The sequence below is a fragment of the Gymnodraco acuticeps genome, unplaced genomic scaffold (genome assembly GCF_902827175.1).
Source record: "Gymnodraco acuticeps unplaced genomic scaffold, fGymAcu1.1, whole genome shotgun sequence".
Classification (NCBI taxonomy): Eukaryota; Metazoa; Chordata; class Actinopteri; order Perciformes; family Bathydraconidae; genus Gymnodraco; species Gymnodraco acuticeps.
In genome coordinates this window covers 1,542,920-1,562,653 of record NW_022990206.1, presented here as the reverse complement: position 1 = coordinate 1,562,653, position 19,734 = coordinate 1,542,920, and the positions used below count along the sequence as shown (strand labels likewise).

The 19,734-nt window shown below is 38.5% G+C and overlaps 1 protein-coding gene across 1 annotated transcript; it reads right to left on the bottom strand.

Annotated features, from left to right (window-relative positions):
* Positions 1-13,553: 13,553 nt before the first annotated feature.
* alas1 (aminolevulinate, delta-, synthase 1) lies at positions 13,554-19,223 on the bottom strand. The gene is made up of 11 exons (XM_034218377.1): positions 19,050-19,223; positions 17,412-17,652; positions 17,083-17,262; positions 16,853-16,987; positions 16,457-16,676; positions 15,851-16,035; positions 15,541-15,720; positions 15,208-15,372; positions 14,391-14,659; positions 14,104-14,266; positions 13,554-13,888 (listed from the first exon to the last, which is right to left on the bottom strand). Exons 2-11 carry the CDS (start codon positions 17,617-17,619, stop codon positions 13,728-13,730), a joined length of 1,866 nt encoding a protein of 621 aa, XP_034074268.1. The 5' UTR covers positions 17,620-17,652; positions 19,050-19,223; the 3' UTR covers positions 13,554-13,727.
* Between the last annotated feature and the right edge of the window lie 511 nt (positions 19,224-19,734).

The window sequence follows — 19,734 nt, the reverse complement described above, 5'->3', positions numbered from 1 at the left end:
GAATTTACAAGAACATGCAAACAAGAAAACAGCTGTTTATCTACGAAGTTAGTAAAATTCTCAAAGCCATGTAACATTTGCTTATACATCAAAGATATAAAGTAAATGCTGATATTCAAACAAATATACAAAACCTGCTGAACTTGTTCGGATAAGGATGTTAATAGCATAATCCTATCCTTTCATAGAGATAATAACTTCCTTTTTACTAATTTTACAAACCATATCACATATTAGTAAAGCGTCACATTTCCTGTTTGTTGCAACCTCAAGATGGTAATTTGGTTCAAGCCAAAAGAAGAGTCAGGAATTCGACCAACATACTTATGTAATAAAAGCAGGGAGTAGTTTTGACAAATGTAAAAGCCTTTCTGGAAGAATTGCTTTAATCATTTCCCCTCCCTCTGCCATCCTCACATTGATTCTAAATACATTAAAAACACCATCAACTCCTTCTAGTTTGTATGAGGCACACCCATGGGTTTATATTCTCTTAAATGGCATTAATAAATAAACTAAACACAGCACCCTTTGCACTGCCGTGTAAATCAAGACACTGCAATGCAACCAATCAGGAATTTGATTATGTGATGGCAACACTTCATACTTAAAAAGATATGCAGAGCTTACACCTACTCAGGAAACTCCAAGTTGAGCAAGAGCATTCTTAAAGTGGTGTACAATAATCTGGTGGAGAGCAACCTTTTATTTAATTTTTTTATTTAAAAGTTGAAAGTTTTTTACTTGAAACTTGAACATTTTGGCTTTAAACTTAAAAGTGTGTAGAAATGGAGCTGCAAATAAACTGTATTCGATTGTGTGGAGGAGACTTCTGAAGCAATTGGAAACAGGACTCAGAGAGACACGAGGAGAGCTGGAGCTTTGATGGCAAGCACTGATGGTTTATTTGGAGTTACGGCCGGAAAATTGACAAGACAGGTGGTGTGTCACGAGTGTAATAATCAACATTCTTCATCAGTGAGACTAAACAATTATGGACCCTGAATCTAACTAGAGCTCTCGTCCATAGAAAATAATGTGCGCCAGGGAACCTACGTCCCTGAACAGTAAACTACCTCATGGCGGCTTGTGCTCTGTCATAGACTGGCAACAACAATGCGCCCAAGCTGCCTCTCCTTAAGAGAGATAGCAGCAATACCCAAGGCCCTAGACCTATGCCATGGGAAAGGAGATAGTGAGAAGAGAAAATGACGAACTGTGTCAAAGGTTGAATACCTAAGCAAATTATTCCCTAACAGATTGTATTTGAGAAATGTAAGTAGCCTTCTTGAAACTTGATTCCAGTAATGAGAGGAGGAGGAAGGAGGAAGAAAAACAGACACATTAACTGGAATACATTTTTCAAAATCACATACAGCTGATTGTAATTAGACTAACACACCTAGGTGTTTCCCACTCACACACACGCACACGCACACACACATACTGTAGGGAATCTCTCCTATGCTAAGAAGATGTTTCAGGAACACTTCAAGGTCATAAGGCTTTAAAACAAACTTTCAGGCCTTCTCGTAAATCGTAAACCTGTGTAAACGTGTCCTAAGTTCCTGTGCACAGAGGTAATTGTTGCTGGGAACTAGTGCATACTTGCCTGCAAATAACAATGGGCTTGGTCAACAGACTCACCATTTCCTTTACAGAAAATGTTTTTGGTGTTTTGTTCTTCTTGTATCTGTTGATGTCTTCAGGTCATTTAGGATGACTATTTAAACCTCCAAATGGCTCTAATCTTATCTCTCTTACCCTCAACTTTCACCAGGAGCCATCTAGGACTGCCATAGTAAAGTCGTTTTGTTTGTCAAAGTGCATAAAGAATACCTCAACATTTTTGAAGATACGCATGTGTAAATGATCAAATAATCAATATAATATTTACACATAAGTTTGTTTTGGAGATCATAGTGTGTGTCAATAATGTGATATGTAAGGGGAACCAAGTTTACAAATTACTGAAATGCACCGTGCTGTTATCATTTTAAAAATAAAGGCTGGTCTTTTTGTTAGAAGTGACCCTCTCACTACAAATACATGTCTAAGTTAAAAGATCTTGATATATTGGGATGTAAAAAGTATGAATTCTCTCCTTTATTTGTGTTCCTCTCTGTTGCTGGATTTTGAAAGGTGACATCAACCCCAAAGGTAACCATTATTATAGATCTGTAAGGCTGAGGTTCCTGGTAATAGAAAGTGACTTCACAAAAACGTGTGAAACCATGTGTGTCATGTGATGACAGCATGTTCGTGTTGAGTATGTGACACTCTTTGACTCAAGTTTACTTATCAATACTAAACCAAAATTAAATTATACCTCCTTTAGTCTCGTTTTTAGTCTTACGCATCCGACCTGGAAAACTTTGCAGCCAATCTTATTTGTTACAGTGTACCGTGCACCAGGTCCTTATTCAGAATTCTTATCAGAATTCTCTGAGTTTTTATCAACTTTGGTACTTAAAACAGATAAAGTAATTATCGTAGGTGACTTTAATATTCATATTGACGATGATACAAATAGCCTTACTGTTGCATTTAACTCTATATTAGATTCTGTTGGTTTTCGTCAGAGTGTAAATAAACCAACCCACTGCTATAATCACACTCTAGACCTTGTTCTGACTTATGGTATTGAAATCGAGCAACTATTAGTCGAACCGTATAATCCTGCTTTATCCGACCATTTCTTAGTAACTTTTGAAGTACTGTTACTAGACTACAAAGCATTAGTCAAAAGCTCCTGCAGCAGAAACCCATCTGTTAGTGCTATAGCCAAATTTAAGGAAGAGATTCCACCAATACTTAACTCGATAGCATGTCTGCATGTAAGGGAGGAAACTTATACAAAATGTACACCACCCCAAATTGATCATGTTGTTGATAGTGCTACAGATGCGCTGCGAATAAAATTAGACTCTGTTGCTCCTTTGAAAAAGAAGAAAATAAAACAACATAGATTAGCTCCATGGCATAATGCCGAAACCCGCAAAAATAAAGCAAAAGTCGAGACAACTTGAAAGGATATGGCGTTCCACTAAACTTGAAGAATCTCGTTTAATTTGGCATATTACTCTCAATGAATATAAGAAAGCACTGCGTAAAGCGAGAGCAGCCTACTACTCTTCATTAATAGATGAGAATAAGAATAATGCAAGATTTCTTTTCAGCACTGTAGCCAGGCTGACAGAGAGCCATAGCTCGATTGAGCCTTCTATTCCCATAGCACTCAGTAGTAATGATTTTATGTGCTTTTTTAACGATAAAATTGTTACTCTAAGAAACAAAATGAATGACCTCTTGCCTTTGACCAGTATAGTGTTATCAACAGCTCCCGGAAACGTAATTTCTAATATTACACTAGATAGTAAACTAGAATGCTTTTCAGCCATAAACCTTGAACAATTAAATTCAATGATTCTCTCTTCTAAACCATCAACGTGTATGTTAGACCCAATTCCAACTAAGCTGTTGAAGGAAGTTTTTCCATTAATTAGCACTTCTTTATTAAATATTATGAATATGTCTTTATTATCAGGCTATGTTCCACAATCATTCAAAGTAGCAGTGATAAAACCGCTTCTTAAAAAGCACAACCTTGATCCAGAGGTTTTAGCAAACTATAGACCTATTTCTAATCTTCCGTTCCTCTCAAAAATTCTTGAGAAAGCAGTCGCAAAACAGTTGTGTGATTACTTAAAAAACAATGATTTATTTGAAGATTTTCAGTCTGGCTTTAGAACACATCATAGCACAGAGACAGCTCTGGTTAAAGTCACAAATGACATTCTAATAGCCTCAGACAAGGGACTTGTCTCTATTCTTGTTTTGCTCGATCTCAGTGCTGCATTTGATAATATCGACCATGATATCTTATTGCAAAGACTAGAGCACTTAGTTGGCATACAGGGAACTGCTTTAGGCTAGTTTAGGTCCTATCTATCTGAACGCTCTCAGTTTGTACGTGTCAACGATGAATCTTCCACGCAAACCAAAGTTAGCCATGGAGTGCCACAGGGCTCAGTGCTCGGACCTATTTTGTTCACATTATATATGTTTCCGTTAGGCAATATTATAAGGAATCATTCTGTACATTTTCATTGTTATGCGGATGATACTCAACTATATTTATCAATCAAGCCTGATGAAATTAATCATCTAAATACATTTCAAGACTGCCTTAAGGACTTAAAAACGTGGATGACCTTAAACTTTTTGATGTTAAACACGACCAAAACTGAAGTTATTGTACTTGGCCCGAAGAATCTACGAAACAAATTATCTAAAGATATACTAGTTATGGATGGCATTAATTTGGCCTCCAGTGAGACTGTAAGGAATCTTGGTGTTATATTTGATCAGGATTTATCCTTTAACGCCCACATAAAATCAATTTCAAGGACCGCCTACTTCCATCTACGTAACATTGCAAAAATCAGGCATATCTTGCCTCAAAACGATGCAGAGAAACTAGTCCATGCATTTGTTACTTCAAGGCTGGATTATTGTAACTCTTTATTATCAGGGTGTACCAAGAAGTCAGTCAAGTCGCTTCAGCTGATTCAAAATGCTGCAGCTTGTGTACTAACCAGAGTTAGGAAAAGGGACCACATTACTCCTGTTCTGGCTGCCTTACACTGGCTCCCTATAGAACACAGGATATGATTTAAAATTCTTCTTCTCGCCTACAAAGCCCTTAATGGGCAGGCGCCATCTTACCTTAAAGAACTCATTATACCATACTGTCCTACTAGGGCATTGCGTTCCGAGAATGCAGGGTTGTTGGTTGTTCCTAGAGTCTCTAAAAGTACAATGGGAGCCAGAGCCTTTTCTTATCAAGCTCCACATTTGTGGAATCAGCTTCCAGTTTGTGTTCGGGCGGCAGACACCCTATCCGTTTTTAAGAGTGCACTTAAGACCTTCCTTTTTGATAAAGCTTATAGTTAGGGCTGATTAGATTCAGCCCCTTTTTGGGGATATAGGCTTAGTTTGTCGGGGGACATCTTACTTCTTCCTTCTCTCTGTCTATACCTGTGTACTCTCATGTTCCGATTAACCCAGCTTCCCCAAATTTCTTTGTTTTTGGTGTCTATATACGCCAGGATCCGGCGTCATGGATGATCCTGTTGCTGCGGTCCTGTGTCCTGGATCGCGAGCCCTGGATCGCGAGTCGTGGCTGTGGTCCTGGATCATAGGTCCTGGATGGATATCCTCGTGGATTCATCTTCTTATTATACACACATGCATTTCCAAACATTTGGACTACCTATGTATTATCTTTTCAATTTACACACGGCATCTATTGCACGTCTGTCCATCCTGGGAGAGGGATCCCTCCTCTGTTGCTCTCCCTGAGGTTTCTCCCATTTTTCCCTTTAAACTGTGGGTTTTCTCCAGAAGTTTTTCCTTGTACGATGTGAGGGTCAAAGGACAGAGGGTGTCGTATTGTCATACTGATATTACATTACATTGCATTTAGCTGACGCTTTTATCCAAAGCAACTTACAATAAGTACATTCGACCAGGAAGATACAACCTTGAAGAAAACAGAATCATATAAGTACATCAGGTTTCATAGAGCCAAACATTTCAAGTGCTACTCAACTGGCTATAGATAAGCCAGTCCTTTATTAGTATATAAGTGCTTTGTTAGCAGTTCTTTGTTAGTAATTCTATCGCTCGAAGTGGAGTCGAAAGAGATGAGTTTTCAGTCTGCGCCGGAAGATGTGCAAGCTATCTGCTGTCCTGATTTCAATGGGGAGCTCATTCCACCATTTTGGAGTCAGGATAGCAAACCCACGTGATTTGCTGATGGGAACTTGGGTCCCCCTCGCAGTGCGGATACAGCGAGCCGTTTGGCTGATGCAGAGTGAAGTGCACGCGCTGGGGTGTACATATACATACATACATATGTGTGATATTCTGTACAAACTGTGAAGTCCACTGAGACAAATGTAACATTTGTGATATTGGGCTATATAAACATTGATTGATTGATTGATTGATAAGTCTGACAAGCTTTGCGTCCCATTCAAAGAGTTTTTACTGTTCCAGAATATTTATAATGTATGAATAAAAACCAGATATTCTTCATGATTGAAAGCTGTAATTGTTTACAAAATAGTTTCATAAGCATTTTGTGAGCAGCATTCTGTAATGTTCATCTTTCTCTGTTTTTTAAGTAACCTTTGCTCTTTCAAGTCATTTCCAGCCTCAAAGAGGGATTTTTTGTTCCATTGTGCCACAGCTCCAAGGCGTGAGTGTCAGGTATGGCTGCAATGAAACAAACCAAACTAGCGTTGGTTTATTTTTAAAGACAAAACTGAAATAACTATTTAGCTCATGAATGAGGAAATGGGAAGTATCCAAAAAGGTGAAGATTGCGTACAAGGGTCGTTACATTGTCTCCAGTTACAACATTGTTTGCCTCAGTGGTTGTCAAACACAAAAGAAAAGGAACCTTTTAGTATAGAATATATAGGTCCATGTTTCCTATTGACACACAGTAGACGACAGAAAGTGTTATGTAATATTTGCTCAGTGCTCGACCTTTGTAGATCTCTTTTTCTTGTTAATCCCTCTTTAAAACATACTTTTATCATAAGCCTTTCCAGATTTTACTTGAGTTTTAACAGTTTTTTTTCTTTAAAAAGGGTATTCATCTCGTATTCATTAACCTTTCTGTACTACATTGATTTGTTTTAAACTCCAACTCGTATGTACGTAAAGATAACCATGACACATTTGAATTTCTTCATAGATGTTTTTGAACTGGACAACCAAGGTTAAAACACTTGTTTGAATTAATGTAACCGCTTCACACAGTCTCTGACATGTTCTAATATTAATATCTAATTTACAGTACGCAATAAAATAAAATGAGTTATATGTACAAATATGTGTGCATTATCAAGAAGAAATCATTGGAAATATGACAGCATAGTGCTGACTCACCGTGTGTCAGGACGTTAATCAGTAACTTGCTGTTCTATTCAAGATGCTACAGACAACAAAACCATTGATCTTTTCTCAGCTAAAGTATGAAAATGAAAAATTCTTGATTCTGACTTCTACTTTTTTCATTCGAAATGATTGATTGGGTGTTCATTTAGATGTAATTGTTGGCTTTGATAGTACACTTATTTCTGGTCTGTGTTATTAAAGCTATTTGAGCCCAAGTAGTATCCTTTATTTTCTGATTAATCTAGTTTTTTTTTAAAAATCCATTTGGAAAATATGAGTTTTGCCTCCAGCGGGGTCTCATTCCTGGAACTGAAGCTCATCAATGGAAGAAATATAAATGGCATAATTGCTGTGTCAATTATTTAGTTAGTTAGTTAAAAGGCTTAACTGTGGTCTTCCTGCTGCAGCGAGGAAGAATGTAGTCTTTGTGATGACTTCCATTGTATAAAGGAATGGAGGAAAAATTTGACACTGTGTATTGCACAACACTAATGACCCCTAAATCAAACAAATAAGGAAATTCAGTCCGTAATTACCACTTAGATAAATAGAATCACGTTAATAGGGAACAAAAACAAGCCTCTAACGTTTGAAACCTATAACCTTGTTTTTGAAGGTGAAGGTTCAGTGTCTTTGGATGATACCTGTTACTCTTTCACCTGCATGGCACGGAAACTAGTTGGCAGCATTGAGGAGAACTTGTGATGCCTTCTCACCCATAACGTTATCAAAGAGAGTTCTGTTTATCATAAATGACCATACTTTGCACTTCACAAGATTTCTTTAAAGAAACAGGTTTTATTTAGTTATGAAATCCAAAGAATGATCGCATGACAATGCTCTCATGGGCCACTATAAGGTGTTTGTGTTGCGTGACATTTGTTTACTGAAGCTACTCTTTTATTATCCGGCTTTCTTTCTATATAAAAAAGAAGAATGGTGTTTTACTTGGCCTGCATGGAGGAAAAGGAGAAGCTGACATCATCCAAATCTCTGTGGATATTATTCCTTTATCAGATTCTGGTCTCACGCACAAGCTGCAACAACAGCCTCTCTCTCACTGAAAGCTATCAAACACACAGCACAGTGCTTTAGTACTTTATTACTGAAATAGCCACTTGCTCTTGGTTTACTAATTGTTTTGATCAGTGGAATCTAACTGTCCCAACGATTACAATAGAGCTCCTTTTTGAAAAAGGTTAGTTTAGATTTAAGAGTGTCATAAAAGTGATAATGCAAATTTCATTTACTTTTTGGGGGATTTTCGAATATTACGTTGTTTTTTCCACTTAACTCTTTTGTTCACCAAAAATAAATGAGACAGGAAAGAGACATTGAACTTTGCCTAGGTGTAAATACTGGGAAGTTACCGGTGATCTGACACCATCACCTCTTGTGAAGATAGGAGTCACATGACTGTTACCTTTACACATCCTTGTTCCTTGTGTGGCTGCAGGCAGTGGGCGTGGGCAAAGTCTGACTCCATTTTTACTAGAGTGAAGGTTGGTACAGGCAGCACATGTTTAAACAAATATGGAAGATAATAAAGACATCACTGCTACCATAGATACAATAACTGGGGAGGCAATTCCACTTTAAAAACAGAAACAACCTGGTTGGCAAGAAATTAACAAATAATAGAAGTTTAAAGCAAAGTTGTGTTATTTAATAAAGTCAATAAAAGTCAAAAAGCATTTAACAGAGTTAATCTATTTCAGCTGAAAGGACAGAGTCTTGCACCAAGAAGTTCGGACAAGATCTGCCAACATACAACAGAAAATACAAACACTTTATACACTATAGAAGGAGGGAAGGGGAAGGTCCTCAGCAAGCAAATTTACATTACAAGAAGTGTTGACTGGACGGTTGAAACTTACATACATGTTCATTACAAACCAATGGTTGTAGAGACAGACTTTTGTCTGTTCTTAGGAAGTGAAATTAGAGGCTAGATGTGAATTCAAACCATGGGAAATAAACAAAGAATGAAGTTACAGTAATACTTATGATTAAATTATACATTAATGATACATTTCTACAACAATAACAAGGACTCAACTTTGATCAACTTATCCAAGGTCACATTTCAAAGAAAGTCAGGAGAAACATGACATAATGATCCCTATGATACTTTCAATAGGTAAAATAATAAATATATGGTCATTTTGAGAATAAGAAATGAGATTCAGTACAAATACAGAGACAAACTAACTAGCTTTCCCTTTCAGTGTTGACCCTGATCTGTAATATGACCTTGTTGGTGTTTCTAACCAGGGACGGGGGGGGAAGGCCATGAAGGGAAAGGAATGTCCAGCATGGTGATCCTGGACATCGGCCAGTCGGCCCTGTTTGTCCGTCAGCGTTCAGCAAGGCCAATGTGATACAATACTTCAAACACCTCATCATGCACTGCCTTCAATATTCAGTTACACCGGGTCACAGCCGGACCTGCAGAATAGTTGCTTTTGTTTATGGTGTCATTATTCCTTAATAAATATCAACAAGTATCCAGTAATGAACTTTTCCTTTTGGAACTAATAATAGGACTCTTAAGTTCGTGCACAGCAGCTCGGCTGAAAATATTTGTAATTGTTTATTTGCCAACATAAAAGCATAAAATTGTAAATACACAAAGGTTTAATTAACAAATGCAAAAGGAATGGATATTTACTTTGGTTTTTAAATCAATGCATAAGTAATGTCACTATAACTAGCACAAACAGAGTTCTTTCCAGGGGGTTGATTGAACGATGTAATTGTTGACCTGTTGAATAAAGTGTTACGAAATATTTTTTATTTAAAGTGAATGATTAAAAGAAAGCAGTATTTTTTTTATCCTGCTTCTGCAGATGGCTCCTAAAACAGAGTAATCATTATAACTTCCATATTGTTTGCAGCCTTTGAGCTCTGAAAAAGCATTGCACACATAATGCTGTCATTTAACAATCTGAGGAGTGAGAATGTGTGTGTGAGACAGATAATTGCTCCTCAGTCATCCAACAAGGCAGTCAGGGTGGAGAAAGTGTGGCGGCCTATCATCTGCCAGAGTTTTTTGCATGTCTGATTTCATGCTCCAGAAAACCAAATAGGAAATGTCTACAGTCATACAAAGAGTGACTGTAAATAAACAAAGCTTGTTAATGACGTTGCCTGTGTGTTGTACTCACGAGAGATGGCAGGTAGTTAGTAATTATTCCTTAAAATGGGTAAATCATACAAAGTATTTTTTAAATAAGGTAAGAATGGATAGATTTGTTTGCGATTTTTTACTTGACTTGACTATACTAAACTACTTAATCAATAAATGAACCATATAAAGGCATGATTTCTTAAAAACAGAATAGCTGTAGCTGTCTAGATACTTTAAGTACATTGAGTAACACTGAAATAAAGCTATACATCTGGACAAGATAGGCACATGGAAATAACATTTCTATAAATAATCACGAAGAAACATGAAGGCTTCAGTACGGTTCACTGGAGGATTGTATTTGCTGTGATGGTGCAATAACAGACATGTCTCTTGTGATCTTTCTCACTGAACAGAAGTAATTGTGCATGACCAGAGCAATAACTGCTTGTCCTTGATGATTAATGTCAATAAAATCACTCAGGGAGGAGTAATCGGTTCAAGAGATACTTAGAGTTTCCTTTAAATATCACTTAAAATGATATCATTTGACTTTCATACATGTATTGTACTGATTATTTGGTTATAATAACTAAATAAACTGCACAACACAATAATAACAAATGTTTTTAGAATTAGTGTTTTTTTCTACTGTAAATAAATACATATGACAATATACATATATATATATATATATATATATATATATATATATATATAATAATAACTGCTGCACATCACAGGAATTCCCATATTTTCATCTCACATAAACTTAAGGCACCTATTTTTTTGATTGCACGCAATTCCTTCAGACACATGCGCTCTTCAACTTGAAACAGTGAATCAATCACATGGTCACATTCTTGGAGGCTCCAAGGACCTGCTTTCTTCTAAACACTGATGGCAGCTGCAAGATAATGGCGGTCTGGGCCAAAAGATAATTGTTTAAAAAAAAAAAACATAAATAAGTCATGACCCTTTGGCTAGATTCATACTAAGTCAAGGCAAAAATTAATCATGTCTTTTTTTATTTGTGATGACATTGTTTGTGACATGTACATTCTGATTGTTGAATACACTTATCCAAGTAAAGAAACATGTCTATCTTCTCTCTTTGAAAGCCAGTAGAACACAGAGGGATGATCATGTCTTGTTTCAAATCAAAATATTGTTGAAGGATGGAAATGCAATCCTAATAAGGGATGTATTGTTTTCAAAACCCAGCTGCAGAGGCGCTCCCTGAAAGCATAGAGGAATGTTTAATACCTTGAAATGTAATTATGTTTCAGCCACTCCATGACGAAGTAATTAATGAGAACAACACATTGCGTTGTGTCTTCATGTATGAGTGTGTGTGTGTGTGTGTGTGTGTGTGTGTGTGTGTGTGTGTTTGCTTCCTGTAGCTTCTGGTTGTTTAACCAGTGTTACCTTTGTATCTTTACACAACTCTGTGCTCTGTGTGTAATGAGGAAGTGGCCCACAAGAGCTTGCAAAGAATATTATACGGTTACATGATGATTTACAGAAGCACGTTGCCCATAAACTACATGTCCCACAATGCATCTCAAATGTGACTTTTTTCTCAGAATGACTTTTTTTCTTCAAAATATGCTTTTTTTTCTTAGAATCTGACTTTTTTTCAAAATGTAATTTTTTTTCTCCAAAATGTCACTTTTTTTTTTATTTGGGCTTTTTTCCCAGAATGTGGCTTTTCTTTTAAAATCATTTTGTGACATTCTCACTGAAGAGACTTGCAATTATTGGCCCTAGACTTCTGCTTTCAGACGTAGTTAATTATGAAGTTATTACCCTATCCGATAATCATCCAATGCAGAGGCAATAATGTAATATAATACATTATTTTATATATATTAAATACTATGAAATTGAGTTTGACACCCCTGCTTTAGATACTGTATGCCGTTAAAAGAAACATCTTGGAAGGCATGTTGCTGCTGAAATTAAAGATTGTGTATTTGAATAAAAATAATCAAAAAGACTAATATTCCACATTTCAACACTTATGATACAAATTTGGTTGCAGACAACACGTGTTTTGCATTTAACCACTTTATTTGTTACCTTTTGATTTTAAAATGAACTACAAAACACTGTTTTCAAATCAAATACTAATTATTAATCTAACCCAATGTTTTATTAAAACAAAAATGCTCTTTCATACAAATTTCAGAGAGAAATAATAGATAATAGATAATAATCATGTTTGTGCTTCTGAAGTGAGGACAAAGCGGACTAACATTGAGTTTATTGAGGAGTCAACTCAAATGAGGAAGTGTCTTTAATTACACAAAGCGGTGGTTACATCGATTATTTGAAACCGCTCACTTCCATTTTAAAAAGTAGTCCAGCCTTTTATAAAGCAACAGCAGCTTTCAACACCTGCACACTTAGAAAAACAGTGAAATCCAAAATGAACTGTCTGCAGATTGTGATTAGAGCCATGTTTGCTCTATTTTATCAATCAGTTTTAAATTAAAGTTCAATCAGAGCTGATGATAAATGACCGAGCAGAATCATTTCATAAGGCCCGTGTCCGTGAGTCTGCCAACATGATCCATCCATTGGATGGAGTTTATGTGGATCTGGGTCACCTGAAGTTTCACAGCATTATGTACTGTATGTCATGTCCAACTGTATTCACAGGGAGAATGGTCTAACAGTTTCACTTTGAGAGAAAGTACACATATTCACCTGATAAAATGTGCAATCTGTTGCACTTTAACAAAGATGTCTTTTTTACGAAAACAAAACAATACATTCAAAAACATTTTTGCAAAAAGGAAACACTTCCAAACTATGCAATGCCTTGTGCTCTGTCCTTTTAGTGCTAGCAAAACAAATGGATGTTATGTTCCTAAATAAAACATACAAAATGTATTCAATTTCAAATAAGGGCCTCTTGCATTCAAACCTAAGTCTGAAGCAGCCATACAAACATTCAAGTACCTTTTGAACAAACTAAGATTGTAAACCAGTTGAGTAACATGCAACATTTTTTATGATTTGTTCCAGGTTTTATTGGCACCTCCTAGGAAACTACTTTTGTCACATGCACAAGCAGGCTATCAGATATAAATTGCATCGCTTCACACAAAGGCTTTCATGTTCTGAGCCGAACAAGCCATCGTGACCCAGATTTTCATAGCTTTATGGGAGCATTTTGTTCTACCTCTTAGCTTCAGAAGCATGGGATTCAAATGTCGGTTCACGTAATGAATATAATTTGCTCAGGTTGAACTAAACCAAAGGACAAACGAATAATAGAATATGTTTTCATAAGGTTTCTTAGTATGGACTACTGTTGCACCAAACAAAGAATGCAGAAGAAAAGTCTTAACTTTTTTTAGTGTATGTAAATGCATCCTTTTTCACAATTCTCTATCAAATCAGCTGTATCAATGTAACGAAGAAATACCACACAAAACACACGTTTTTTTTTTCATCTCATATTTTATTCTGAGCATATAGAACATCTGACGTAGAATATTTTAAATAATATGTGTAGGAGGACTTATCAAAGATAATTAATACAATCTATGACAGTGATAGAGGAATGGGTGTTGAGTGTGTATGTGCCGTCTATAGCCAGCCGTTGTGAGTAGTGTTATGCGCAGGCTGAGATGGGATGGCTGAGGCCGCTGAAGTAAGACTTTTCACGATCGCTCATCAAATCGAAGTGCAGCGGCTGCTGGCAGAACGTGCACTCTGCTGAGGAGTGGGGCTTCAGACTCAGGCCCACATCCTTCCATGTGTGCACCAGCTTCTCTGTGGGGGGGGAAACAGGAAATAGTGGAGGTCAAGTTTTTGCTACTCAAAGAGAACTGCAGTGAGTCACAAGGTGTATACTGAAAACAAAACATTATTAACAACTTGAGCTTCTTTAAACACATTATACATTTAAGATGATCTGGGAATAAGCACATCTCCGATTCAAAAGTTGTATGTCTAACAGGATGAATTTACATTTGAGATGATCTTACCAACAAAGTATTTCATCATCTCAGGGGTGTGGTGAGGAGTCGGGGCGATACGCAGGAGCTCTTCTCCCCTGGCAACAGTGGGATAATTGATGGCCTGCACGTAGATGTTGTGGCGACTCATCATGAGGTCACACACCTCTGAGTTCTTCTCTGCATCTGACACCTAAAAGTAAGAAAACACATGTATGATTAATGGAGCTTTTGGGAAGGTGCAACGAGGACATCCTTTATTTAATGAAGGGTGTCAACTTTCACGTCATTGGGCAACAAATTCAATAATAAATTACCCGGACGGGGAGGATGTGACTGGGGCAGTGCACCATCGGCAGCCCCGAGTCCATCAGCATCTGCCGGAGCAGCTTGACGTTGCGCTGGTGTTTGCGTCTCAGCGTGCGACCCTCTTCCCCTTTCAGGACCTGGATGGAGGTCCTGGCTCCGTGCAACAGCATCGGCGGCAGAGAGGTGGTGAAGATGAAACCAGCAGCGTAGGAACGCACCGTGTCCACCAGAGCAGCTGTGCTCGCGATGTAGCCGCCCACGCACCCGAATGCCTTTCCTGCAAGAGGACATGACACATAGAGGGTTATTCTTCCATCATCCTTTGAACACATTCACATTATGCTCAGTGGTTTGTGCCAAATCCTCCCACTGCAATCTAAAAACTAGATCCCTTTGAAATGGTCCCTGCTGGAGAAGGGGACTGGAGAGCTCTCAGTTAGAAATAATTGTCCCCTTAGGTTGACAGGAACACACAGACAGAGATAATTCAATAAGAGTGCAGCAAGAGCCCACAGTCTCCTAGCAACAGCAGGGCTGCTCTGGCTTCTTTAAGCCCTCTGGCATATTGGTTGACACGGATGGGGCTTGATCCTGACAACAAAACACAGATTTCCACAAGCTAGGAGCAGCTGTTTTGATTCATAAACATATATAAATGTAGCCTGATATATAAAAGGAAAATATAATGATACAACTATATATTCTTGTGAAGTGTGATTACAGGTTCATTTAAAAAGGCTTAGGAACATCTCAGCCTGGCTTCAATGTCAGATAGCGTGGCAGAACATCATTATCATTTTGTTTGAGTAGAGATAACATGCTGACCTAGTGTCCCTGAGATGATATCCATCTTGTGCATGACGCCATCCCGGTCTCCGATGCCGCCCCCCCTGGAGCCGTACAGGCCCACAGCGTGCACCTCGTCCACGAAGGTGATGGCTCCAAACTCATGGGACGCATCGCACATCTCCTCCAGCGAACACACAGCACCTGTGTTACAGAAAGATGAGTTAAAAAAAGGTAACGTTTAGCCAAAGAACAGGCAGAAAGTTTAGCTGTTATTGATTGCCTAACATTTTTATGACAATTAATAACAATTATAAAGCAAGGTTATAAAATGCTGTACAAATAGGTTAAATGGGAGCATCCCAAACTAACCATCCATGGAATGGACGGTCTCAAAGGCAACGATCTTCGGTTTAGTGGGGTCTCCCTTCTGTAGAAGCTCTCGAAGATGGGCGACGTCATTGTGGCGGAAAATGAACTTCTTAGCACCGCTGTTCTTGATACCCTGGATCATTGAGGCGTGGTTGCCCGCATCGGAGTAGATCTCACAACCTAAAATAGTTTTGAAGAAGGGGAAGTGAGAAGGAGAGTTATAGAGACTTATAGCATGCATATCACACAACTATTAATAATCAATTCAAAACGAAAATTAAAAAATAATTTATTTTAAACGTTTGCATACCAGGTAGCATCTTGGCGAGGGTAAAGAGGGTGGAGTCATTGGCGACAAAGCAGGAGGTGAAGAGCAGCGCAGCGTCCTTATTGTGAAGGTCAGCCAGTTCACTTTCCAGTTCCACGTGGAATTTACTGGTCCCAGAGATGTTCCTGGTGCCTCCTGCCCCTGAACCATGCTTTCGTAAAGTATCCCTAAAAAAAGAGACGGATATTTAGCTCGGTTTTTAGAAGCTGGACAGCAAAAATTGCACACATTTGTGTTCCAGATAGAGGCTAAAGAGCGGTAAGACATCATTACATGGAACATTCTGAATAATTAAGCAAGGGAGCTTGAGGTAAAGTGTAACCGATTCACAGGTAAGAGAGCTGGGCGAGCTCAGACAGGCTGAAAGGAGAAGAAGAAAAATATCCTACCTCTGGGGCTCGCGTGTGAACTATGAACAACTAACACTCTATACCCACACAAACAATGGACTGGAACACCTGTAGGTGTTAGGTTGTATTTAATTATTATGTGAGGTGTCTCATCAGTTTTTTTCCCTTTACAAACAGGCAGACCCAAGGGACTGAGTTTTTCCGACACGCACAAACAAACATGTCCTCCAAAACTCACGTAATTGATTGCACAACCCGTGGGTGTCGACTCATGCCCAGGTAGTCATTGCTGCACCAAACGGAAACCTCCTTCTTGTCGTCTAAAGAGCCAGTGAAGTCCTCAGCCATGGGGAACTCTTTGGCCAGACGATTCACGGTCTTGAACACACGGTATGTGTGGTCACTCTTCTTCTCTTCTATCTTCTTCTCGAAAAATTCATCATACTGGTAGCGGGACACTGCGACAGAACAGGAAGGCAAAGCTTGCTTAATGTGCCATGTTGCATTGTGACGGATGAAGCCATGCCCAACGGATAAAAGTCTGAGCACTCAAAACATAGTGAATTCAAAATCATTTATAAAACTACATTACGAGAGTGAAATTGTTGCAAGTACGATCCGTCTTTAGACTTACTACTGCCTGCCAAGTTCTCCTGCAGCAAGTGAGAGACACCTTTAGGTCTCTGTTTCAGGAGGGTCTTCATTAGATCTCCACTTCCCTTAATGGTACTGGTCAGGGACGGCTTCTTCAACTGGGCGGCGGACACTTCTGCAAAAAGGTCAAATAAAGGAAATGGTATCAAATAACGAACAAACGGATGGGCCCAATCAGTAAAATGTAATCAATTTCTACACAACTCTTACCTTTCTGGACCGTGCGGACTTCCTGAACGTCCTCCTGGTACTCCATGCCGACCTGGCGGACCACATTGCTGTTCTTCTGGCCCATCTCAGCCGCAAGGAAGGGGCACTTGGAGGCCGCCTGACCTGATGCTGGCATGGGGTGGCCACTTGGCAGCTTGGGCTCCTTTACCTGTTTGGGGCCTGCGAGCAGACAAAATAAGCTTTAGATTTATGATAACAACCTTTAAACAATATCACACACAGTATGTCAAAGTAAGTCATTATTTTAGCTGGTATTTCTCACAAAATATATATTTTTTTAATGAATCTACTTTTTTTGGCACCCTCACCTTCAGTGGCAGACATGGCGTCCTCAGTCCTCTGGTGGGAGGAGGAGGAGCAGAGGGCCCGTGCCATTGATGGAGCCATAGGTTTAGCGGCCAGTTCCATCATGATGGGGCATTTCTGGGCGTACGACACCATAGACTTTTTGGGCTGCTGGAAGAAGGCCTGGGGCACACGAGCCAGGAAGGGGCAGCGACGCACGATCACATCCATGGTCAGCAGTGGTGATGATGATTGTCCAGAGATCTGTGGGAGACAGTTGAAACGTATTAGTGGCTAACAACAAAGGGCGTGGCTTTGACAAAGGCAAATTGAAACGGCTGTGGACAGTTCAGATCCTTTTTTCTGTGTGCTGCACAACCTGTTTTACAGTTGTTGCTTAAGGCAGTGGTTTCCAACCCTTGGGTTTGCTTCTTCATTCTAAGAGTCAAATACTGCATCTTCTTTTTCTTTACAGTTTGTTGATTTCTGGGAAGTAAATTAAATAAAGACATTTTGGAAGTTTGAACATAGTATTTGCTGCATTGGAAAATATGCAGTTAAAGGGCTTATATGACAATTGCCATGTGTCCGCTATAACTATTAAATTATTGAGGGCAATTGAAAATTGTTGGAAGATGTTTGCTTACTTTGATAAACCGATAAAAGGTAAGCTGTCAAAGTCTTAAGAAACATCCAAGTGTGTGGACCTATTGGTTAAAGTGGTTATGTTATGTTTCAAGGTGAGTTATAAACCTTCAAGCTAAAAGTATAGGCTCTCATTACATGAATACCCAACATCTATTTCCACTGAAACCTAAAAATCCTATTCGTTTTTCTATCACTTTACAATAATATGTTATTGACTGGATGAACTGATGAAGTCACTGCAACAGGTGACTGATCAAATTGGGGGAAAACATGAAAAAAATGGAAGTCTCATTGCGTAAAAGGGAAAATTCCAGCTGTATTACGTCTATCCCTGTGTCATAAGCCTTCCCCCGGATAAAGTGAGGTCCAAACATTCCTCAGAGTTATCGCTCTAACTTCTTTCCCACTTGAAGTTCCAGGAAAAGGAAACGAGCCCTTATAAAACGTACACGTGAAGTCGAACTAATTTCACCAAAAACAAGACTTTAAGCTATTAAGATATCTCGTCTCCGTGATACATTTTTTGGGGGAAAAAAATCGACTTTCTCCAAAAGCTGTTATTCCGTCAAGTTGCGTAACATGAAACCTGGATCCCTAGTGGTACTGTACAACTGTATTCACAATCTTTTTAAAACAGTGGCATTGACACAAGCATTTAGTTTACTTTATGTTATTAAAGAAAAATCACAATGTACGACTTAAGGACACATTTTTACTCAATTAATAATTCGCCCTTTAAAGTGGTGTTCCGTATTGACACGCATAACATGTCATGGTTGTAACACATTAGGAGAGAAAGAGTCACGACCTGTCTGTCTCCAACGTTGAATAACGCTTTACTTACATAAATGGTTATGGTTAAAGCTTATTTTCGGAAACAAAGCTATTGTAAAATGCTAAAAGCTTACCGGATTGCTTGTGATCTTTGCCGGTTGACCGGACTTAGCAATGTAGCTAACATTAGCCAAGAAGCTACAACCAGGAGATGAAGATGACCAAAATAAGAGACTTACCTCCTCAAAACTTCACGTTTAATTGCGTAGTCCTCTTCAAATGTCGTTAAGTAAACAGGGTAACAGCAGCGGAGCCAATGTTGTGTTACACTCTAACAAAAATGACTTGTTTTGCAGAGAAGGTGAAGGAGGTGACTGCTTCGTTATCCTGCACTGAGGACGAACGATAGGACGAGGACGTGCAAGTTCTTATAACCAGCTTACGCCATGCCTCATATCGCGTGGAAGTCTCGCGAGATCTCATTCATTTACGTCAAAGGGCCATTCCAGTTTTCTGTTACTCAAGCATAAGGCAGGGCATTTTCTCTGTGGATGTTTGAAGGTTGTCTACAAATATACTTGATTTGTTTTGGATTTTGTTCCAAACATTGCATATAAATCAATGTTTACCCTGTATGGACATTAGTTACATATTCTAAGGACTGCAAATTCGCAAAGACATTCATGCATATGCTTACTTTATTATAATCAGTATCACCATTTATTGTCCAAGTAGCCTATTTATGATTTATACACATACACATACATATAATTTACCTCCATTTGTTTTCTCTCTCTCAGTGTACACCGAAATAAACATATAAGGACAAAGGAATAGACAAGACTATTATGAAAATGTCTTTACAGACAAGTGTATGTAAATACTGTATGTTAATGTAGGCTGTATACATATTTAGGAGTAGCA

What these genes read in the sequence shown, in the direction of transcription:
- alas1 (XM_034218377.1), bottom strand. Translation starts at nt 17,619, where the DNA reads ATGGATGTGATCGTGCGTCGCTGCCCCTTCCTGGCTCGTGTGCCCCAG. An exon ending in GACCGTCCATTCCATGGATG is followed by an intron (nt 15,373 to 15,540) that starts GTTAGTTTGGGA and finishes TCTGTAACACAG; the next exon opens with GTGCTGTGTGTTCGCTGGAG. An exon ending in TATCATCTCAGGGACACTAG is followed by an intron (nt 14,660 to 15,207) that starts GTCAGCATGTTA and finishes GTCCTCTTGCAG; the next exon opens with GAAAGGCATTCGGGTGCGTG.